Source organism: Cornus florida, unplaced genomic scaffold (assembly GCF_030987335.1).
Source record: "Cornus florida cultivar Cherokee Brave unplaced genomic scaffold, ASM3098733v1 CherokeeBrave_3.0.0_Hap2_Chr10, whole genome shotgun sequence".
NCBI classification, from domain to species: Eukaryota; Viridiplantae; Streptophyta; class Magnoliopsida; order Cornales; family Cornaceae; genus Cornus; species Cornus florida.
Window position 1 is genome coordinate 100,387,942 of NW_026775580.1, and position 9,201 is coordinate 100,397,142.

The 9,201-nt window shown below is 34.8% G+C and overlaps 1 protein-coding gene across 1 annotated transcript; it reads left to right on the plus strand.

Moving 5' to 3' along the window:
• The first annotated feature begins 302 nt into the window (after window positions 1-302).
• Window positions 303-9,201, plus strand: LOC132276369 (uncharacterized). The gene is made up of 10 exons (XM_059777771.1): window positions 303-624; window positions 1,073-1,460; window positions 2,414-2,614; window positions 2,789-3,016; window positions 3,831-3,897; window positions 4,050-4,277; window positions 6,127-6,218; window positions 7,161-7,346; window positions 7,432-7,568; window positions 8,684-9,201. The coding sequence occupies exons 1-10, from the start codon at window positions 518-520 to the stop codon at window positions 8,919-8,921; spliced, it is 1,872 nt and encodes a 623-aa protein (XP_059633754.1). The 5' UTR covers window positions 303-517; the 3' UTR covers window positions 8,922-9,201.

Genomic DNA, 9,201 nt, shown 5'->3' on the forward strand with positions numbered 1-9,201 from the left:
GTATTACAACAATAATTTATGTATTTCTGACGGAGGGGTAATTTTGCATAATTTTAAAAGATTAGGTGTGTTTATTGCACATTTTTAAAAATAGGGGGTAAAAGTGTTATGAAAAGTATATTTTAGGGGTGTTTTCTACATTTCCCCATTAGACAAAGATATTGAAATAGAAAATTAAGGGCGCGACAAATTTAACGGTTCAATGGACCAGCAGGCCCAGTGGTTTGGGCCTTAAAATATGCGGGCTGGATTGCACAAAGCATCGCATCGACCCACCAATAATGGTACTAGTCCCGAACAACGTTGAGTTCGGCTTGGTCGACTCGAATCCGCGAAGACTCCATCATTCCACCTCTCTCTCTCTCACACACACAGACACGCACTCGATTGTTCGTTGGTGAAAGATCAGTAATCACCAATGCGACAAGTTCTATGAACGTGACAATCGATCAACGAAGATCATACTGTGATCTGCAAATAAATGATACGAAACTCTCAGTGAAATTGAAGTATCCAAATGTCTCAGAATAACATTCCGGTGAGCGAAGTCTACTGGTCTCTCGTCAATAAAGCCGACAAGAAGTTCTCTAAAATCAGGGATTTATCCTACTATGAACGCAACAGGTTTCAATCTATTTTATCTCTGATTCTCTCTCTTTACAATCAGGAAAACAAGAAAATCGATTTATTAGCATCTGCAAATTTTGCATTACACGGCTAATGCCATAAACCTCTGTTTGGTTGCCGAGAAAACAAAGGAAAAGAAAATAATGTTTTAAGTAGGTCTCATGTACAATATATTTTTTTAATGTTTTATTTTATTTTTTTCCATGACTTGTGTAAGTCTCACCTCAAGTGAGCTCAATAGTTGTATTGTTACTCAATTGAGTAGAAAACTGATAATAGAAATTAAATTTTTTTGGAATCCAAACATGAATGATGGCTATGAAGGGGTTTGATTATTGAAATGAGGATTTTACATTTTCATTTATTTGTAATTCATGAAATTTATGTGATCGATTAGTTTGTTATGATCCTACAGTATGTATGTATGTATGTTGGATTGTACCAGGTATGATACGTATTTCTACAAAGTATTTAAGGTCTATACACAATTGTGGAAGCTTCAACAAGAGAATCGGCAGAAGCTGGTTGAAGCCGGGCTTAAGAGATGGGAGATTGGAGATATTGCTTCTCGAATTGGTCAGCTTTATTTCGGACAGTATATGCGGACAAGTGAGGCGAATTATTTATCGGAGTCCTATATATTCTATGAAGCAGTGTTGACCAGAGAGTATTTCAAGGAGGGATTGTTTCAGGATATCAATCTTGCAAACAAACAATTGAGGTTTCTTGCTAGGTTTCTGACAGTGTGTTTGGTGTTGAACCGGCGAGACGTTGTGCATCAGTTGGTGAATCAGCTTAAAATGTTGGTTGATGAGTGCAAAAGGACTTTCCAGGTCATTTTCTTTCTACACCTCTTCCTGTATCATGTGATATATATATATATATATATATATATATGTTTTCTTGCCTTTGAGTTCTGAATGTGTGTGTGGATTGCATTTGGGCTTGCACGATAATGAAGCTGCTTTATTATCATTTATATATCATGTTCTATATGTTGCCATGTGGAACTATCATAGAAAATCGATCCATCATCATGAATAAAATATGCGAACAATGATTTATTTTGGTAAGTAGAAACAATCATTTGTGATGCATTTGGAATTTTCATGGAAATTGTATTGCTGATATGTAATCAAACGCACAAATTCATCATTTATATGGGGCCATTACCATAGATGGGAGCCATCTACAGAGCTGGCGGTATACTCTGAGTTTAGGAGTTCATGAAATGGCGCCAAGTTGGTTTTGCCAAGCAGATGCAATTCTGCTTCCAGTTTCGTACCAAACAATGATATGTAGAGAACAAAGGAGAAATTGCAGCTGATTAGTGATTGCTGAGGTGTTCACACGTGCCATCTCCTTTTTTGTTCCTCTTCCTCTTTCTATCTTTAACAGTGCATTTGGACGTTTCATGAAAATTGAATTGGTTTATTAAGTATAATAGTCTGCACAAATCCACCTTGGAGAATGTAGTCATAGTACTATATGAAAGCCATCATTGTCAATTATATTTGATTTTTAAAACAGCCTCACTACTTCTGCATGATATCCTAAAACTAAGTATATATGTACAGTTGTGGTGATATAACATTTTCTGTCATATGTCCATTTTGAATGATGTATGACTCTTCCAAGAGACTGTAATAACCTCATTTCCATGAGATTCAAGTGAATAAAGTGGGTTCATATTCTTCTACTGAATACCATGACTGGCAAAAAAACTCATTGGCATTTCTTTTCATTGTAGATAGATTAAATGACCTTAAGATGATCTTCTTTCCAGGAAACTGACTTTAAAGAATGGAAGCTGGTGGTTCAGGAAATAGTTAAATTTCTGAAAGCTGACACAGCTTTTATGAATATCAGGCCTTTGAGATATAGTTTCTTACTGGACCTTCATCCCGATAATCTACCACAAGTTGTCGGTGGAAAGAGAAAGCTAAGACTAAGAGATTCAATACTGAGCAGTTACCATCCCAATGAGGTTAGTATACCCTCTTATCTATTTGAACTTTTTTTGTTTATTTTTGGCAGCAAGAGGGAAAACCTGTACTTCGGTTTCTAACTCAAATGTTTCGATATGTTGGTTTAGATTTTCTTGTGCTTAGTGCAACTAATGTGATCATCTCATATCCTTTTTGTTACTTTTTTTTATTAGATCAAGGTTTCGGAGCTCACACTTGACACTTTCAAAATGCTACAATGTCTTGAGTGGGAACCCAGTGGTTCATTTTACCAGTCAAGCATGATTGGCACTAACATTGATCAGAATGGGGCCCCAGGGTTTAGTCGTATCAACTACTCTCAGGATATTACTGATCCTACTTTGCCAAGTAACCCGCGCAAAGCTATCCTTTATCGTCCATCTGTTACACATTTTATTGCAGTAAGTATCTTAATCTGTTATATTTAAAATTGTACTACACGAAAGGAAGACCATATTTTACAACTTCCAGGTTTTAGCAAACAAAAGAGTATCCGGAAGTGTTGGAAATTATGAATATTTGTATCTACTTGTAAGCACACCCAACATATGTTGGATCTGTGTCTATGAGTAAAAAGTCCTCTTTGGACTCCATCTGTGCTACTTACATAGGTATTGCATGCTATAACTTACAAATGATTACATGTTACTTTTAAATGCAGATCTACGATGTTTGCTGCTTTAACCCTTCATTTTCTTCTGGTTATGAAATGACTAGTTGAAACTTGGTAGCAATTCTTCCTCTGTTTGTTACATTGACCAGGGTATGGATGTTGGATATGGGTGTCTGTGTAGGCTATGCATTTGTCAAGTATCAAAATATTATGATACTAAGATAAGACAATCACCTGTGAGGCCAATTTGTCTTTCATTGTTAACCAAATTTTTTTTTTTTTTTTTTGGCTGGAGATTTTCATCATTAACTTAAGGTAAACATAGTGTGCAGAAAATGCAGTGTAGGACAAGTACTAGGAAACTTAAAATTCTGTGGTCTACAATTGGTTTTCTGCTGGGTTTTGGTTAAGGTTTCTAAGATAGAAGAAATGTTGTGATTTTATTGGGATTTAAATATTAGTCTCATCGAATGTGAGGAATGCCTTCATTTCTTTGTATCAATGAAAAGGGTGTATATCTAGAAATTTGATGAAAGTGTTTCTGCACAAATATTTCGTTTTCAAGACCCATAAAATCACACCTGTTGAGCTTCTTCTGGCAGGTTCTGGCCACAATTTGTGAGGAGCTCCCTCCTGATGGAGTTATCTTAGTATATCTATCAGCTTCAGGTAACACAAAAAACTCAATTATCTCTATGCTTGTGGATTCTACTTTTCATTTCTTTCTTTCTTTCTTTTATTTATTTATTTATTTATTTTTTGTTTGTTCAGATTGCTTCAAATTGCTCATGTCTAATTTTATGTCATTTAAATTGCTTCAGGAACCAGTGTGCATAATAGGTCATCTCCATCCCGTGCTGGAACTTATATTGGCAATACTGAAAACATTGTCAGGAGCTTCCAATCTCATACCATCTACTCTGATGAAACCTCTACTCCTCCATTTAGTTCTCCATTTGATAGCCCAAACCCTTCTTCTCGGCAAAATAAAGGGGATTGCTTAAGTTACCACACTGGTGGCTTACATATTGGTGCTCGTGGAAATGGAGGTACTTTGCAACTCATAAATAAATATAAAATAGATAAAACTATAAGCAACCACCAAGGGCTGTAGCCCAGCCATCTTTTCTTTTTGCTCTCTTCTTTTTCTTGCTGGCAATTCTCGTGTTGTTAGGACTTCTGATCTTCCACTTTGTAGAGTTCTCTTTCTTTTTGGATTCTTAAATTGGAGTATCTTATATAAAAAAATGCCATTTGGACAAACAAGAACGTGAGCCTATCAACTTCTTTATAATTGTGATGTTGATAGCATTCATTTAGGACTACCTTTTCTCTTCAAAGTGATATATCGTGATTTAATATCAATTAAGGAATGAAAAGAGGGTATAGAGGAGAGAGGGGAAGGAAGAAATAAGAATGGTGGGAATTAGAGATCATTAGAGTTTTCTTTCTAAACATTAATTTTTGTACCGTAATGATTTGATTGAATTACAAAATATCCTTAATTATGCATATACATTATGCACTCATAATTTTGAAACATTCCTTAAAAACACTTCTTCGAGCTATTTTCGTTGGATTTTAGTTTTATATATTTTTTTACAAGTCATTTTATTCTTTTGGGTTTGTTATATATTTTTTTACAAGTCATTTAATTCTTTTGGGTTTGTTACTTGGTCTAAAAGTATATTTACGTCTGATTTAACTACTACCATTAGAAATGTTTCCAGAGAACTTTTTATTATTTAAGGAGTTTTCCAATGTTTATAAATGAGTGTCGTCATTTTAAACCAGATCACGGAACGGAAAATTTTACATCTACCACTTGTTGATTTAAGTGTATGTGGCGCATTCCTGTAATGCTAATTTTATTATCGTCCGAGTCCTCATTAACCAATCCTGAAATTCTAGGCTGTCCAGAAAGTATAGCAACCTATATTCTAGAATCCTGATATCATGTATCCTAAAAATCTTGTTAATTCAAAATCGGTTTTATTTTCAAGCCAATCACTTTTTGTGGATAATTATCTTGCTAACATACTTATCTAGTTATCCCCCCCACCCCCACAAAAAATAAAATAAAAAAATAAAAAAATGAAAGAAAGAAAATCCACTTGGTGACATAAGAGAAGAATGTGAAGACACCAGAATGGCTCTCTTCATCTCTTGTATTTTATTATTATGTTTCTTTTCTTATCTGCTGCAAAATTTTGAGTTTGAGTTAACCAGAGGGATTTATGTATCACCAAAAAGTGAAATTCATTTTGGACCTTTTGTAAGCTTTTCTTTCTTAAAAGATTGCTTGGAAATGCATGCCTTGGCTGCAATACGTGATAAGGTAGATTAATTTAGATGATTTGGTCCAGTACGGAAATACATGGTGTTAGTGACAAAAAGAACTTTTTCGCTGCTAATTACAAGAAGATGGTTATGGATTGGATTGGAGTAGGCCAAAGTGGACAATCATCATTGACAAGAAGTGGTTTAGCTCATGTTTGAATAAGATACATACTTGTGGACACACTGAAATGATAGAGCTAGTAAATGATGTTGCTGTTGACTAATTGCTTGATTGGTATCTTCTGTATGGTTCTTCTTATTCATTTAAAAAATTCTTGATGAATAACAATATAATTAAGGAAAACTGGATTTGGAATGATTTCTCCCTTCATCAATAATTCAATATCTTATATTCTCTAATGTTGTAATTTTGTTTTGTATTTTACATTGCACACTGCATGTTTCTGATTGGTTTTTAGTCTTGCCGGTTCATAAGTTTGAGGCTTCAGCAAAGAATAAGATATTCTTTGTCAAAAGCACAATCTTGTCAGTTAATTGACACTTGATTCTGTCTGCATTGAGTGATAATTATCCTAATGTAAAATTTTTTTTTTTCAGGTTCAAATTGCATCTATCCTTGTGACTTGGTTCCATTCACAAGAAGACCGCTTTTCTTAGTAATTGACAGTGACAGCAGTAAAGCATTCAGGGCAAGTATTTTTACACCAACTCTTTGTTTAAGAACTTGTGTGTTTCAGAACTAGCAGTGTCAAACATCACCATGATGTTTTCGATAGTCAGTTTTCTTATTTATGTCCAGGTATTATATTTGAGATAAATGAATTTAAAAAGTGGGACAAGTTATTGTCTAATATCTCAGGCACAGAGCTTAGTGGTTTTGGAATATCTGGAAATAAGGGAGTTTTCTAATGGGGCATTTATTCTCTCTAAAAAGTTCGGTCATTACCCAAAGCCCAACTAATAAAAGAGAAGTATTTATAGTGAAAATGTGCAATTTGGTTAAAGGATGATTTGAGCATCTTGAGATGGTAAAGTAAGCAAGTGGAATTCGGAATGTCAAGAATTGTATTTGTCACATCATCTTTTACCCTGGGAACATTAGAATTTGATAGTATCTGCAGATGGGTACATGGAAGTAGAGACTTCCATGGCTGCAGTTGGTTGAAGAAACATGCAAATTGGTGTTGATCCAACTCTAATCTTGTTTATATTCAAACAAGGAGGGGTTTCTCTCACGATGTGAATTCCATCCATCTTCCTCAAGCTCTCTCTGGCATAACACATAATAGAACAAAGAACAACCTTTCTGTGGTTATGTAGTAAGTTTTCTGCTCTGTGAGTGTTGCTTTACCTTGATGTGACATTGCTCAGTTAAAAGTACAAAGTTAAAATGATAAAAATAGAAGCTAAAATGTTGATTGGAATAAAAACATTGGTTTCTTGTGCACTATTATTCTAATGTAGTCATAATCATTTCAGAATAATTTGCTTTTTATGTATTAAATAATTTCTGTACTGGCATTTCCATCTTTATCAGTATGAATTCTATATGGTCTTGTAAAACCAGCTTTACTAATTCAATAATTTGCTAAAACCATTATAAGGGCAATCATGATTTTAAATATATACAGGTTATAAATGGAGCAGAAAAAGGAGAGCCAACTGCAATGCTCCTATCTCCGAGTTCTTTATCTCCCATACATGCTGCTGTGGATTCTTCTCATCGCCCAAATGGAAGCCTATTTACCAGCTTTCTGACAGCTCCTTTGCAGGCTTTTTGTCTCTTGCTTGGTTTTTCTGGCTCTGATATCGATATGGTGTGTTTAAGATGGCACTGCTGTCTGTTCTTGTTTGACAGTTCATTTAGTTTGTTCAGCAGACTTACTATAAAATATGTTTCAGGATTTGTACAATAAGGCTGAGAAGCTGCTTTCTTCATCATTAAATGACTGGGGATCAACTTTGGCAACGTCAGACAATCTTGATCCTGTTTGGGCTCAAGTCTTGGGTGATCCATTCTTGAGGCGACTTCTTCTAAGGTACCTTCCGAGTATGCTATTCTCTATTACAAGGTTTTTTAACTTTTCAGCTCTACATGATAACGATATTGAAAACCACTGATTTCTGCCGATTTTATGGGCCGAATCTGAATATTGAATTTCCAAAAGTTAGAACTGACATACTAATAGCATGGGAGTGAAGCATAGTACAGTTTTGGGCTTGGCAAGATGGTTGCATAAAAAGTTAGAAGTGAGATACAAATAGCAATTCTTAGTCTAGGTTTACATTGATCCCTTCTCTCTCTCTACACATGCACAATTTCATCTCTATTCACGCACACAATTTTACTTCCAATTTCATGCATCTCCTTAAGAATCTTCACAATTTTACTTCCAATTTCATGCATCTCCTGAAGAATCTTCACATAATAAATTAATCATAACAATAATGAAGATGTATATATAAAGATGAAAATAGAGCAGCAAAAATGCAATTTTGCTTATCAGTTATCTTTGCATGTAACATTAGGCTTGGCTACCCAATTAAGTTTTTGGACATTCGATCCATCTCTTCCCATAAAGCTAAAATGTATGAGCTAGTTATGAATCATGTCTAGAACCAATGGGCGACCCTTGGTTACAATTTCAAATCTGTGATTATATGATTGCGCTAGTTCTTTATTTTTTTATTTTTTATGTTGTAATGGTTTTTCTTTATCCATGGGCAACGAGTTTTGATCAATTGGGTGGTGACGCGATGCTACTGTCCCATTTATGTTATATTATTTCGTAAATCCTCTTGGTTCTTTTCTGATTTCCGAAAGTAAAATTAATTTGTTATCAAACATGTGTTTGTTTGCTGGATGCAATGATTTCAAGTTTCTCTGAATCTGGTCTTTTATTCTGGATGTTTGGTAGTTCTGAGTGTCTTCTGGTGTCCCATAGATTTCTGTTTCAAGTTAAACGATTAATATCTTGTCATTCACTAAATCTATATCCGTTCATCATCCAGAAACTGCCTGTGATGTAGAAGAACATTGATAAATATTGTTTCTTTGCAGTAATCATTCTTCTTTTTGACCATAGATAGCTATAGATTCATAATGTCTCATGGTTGAGATTATTTATTTATTTTTTCTTTTTCAATTTCGCAGATTCATATTTTGTCGGGCAGTACTTGCACTTTATGCTTCAACTTTCAACAAGAAGGAATTTCTTCCTGAATGTATGCCTTGCCTCCCCGAGGCTGTTCTGCCAATGACTGTAACATCTCAAAGGACAATTCAGCAGATAGCCGGTGTATTCGGTGCAACAAACAGATTCATCTTCTCAGAAGGAATTATGCTTCCTGAAAATAGACGTGCTGGTGCTGGTGCTGATGCTGATGCGTAGTCAATTTCATCTTCATGAAGCTCACATTGGTGCTGAAAATAGTTTTAAAATGTAAATTTGTGAAAGTAAAGGATTGTCGGTTTTTCAATTATCCATCTTCTCTAATATGTGCTCTCTTCATAGGCACGGTCCTGGCTGGTCGCGGTAGTGGACTGATCCCCATGAAAGAGCATTTTGGAAATCATGTATCCTTTCTTTTGGTTTGTGATCATTTGATGCAAAACAACATTTATTTTTTGAAGTGTGAAAGTTTTAATACATCAAAGTATTCTTGAACAAA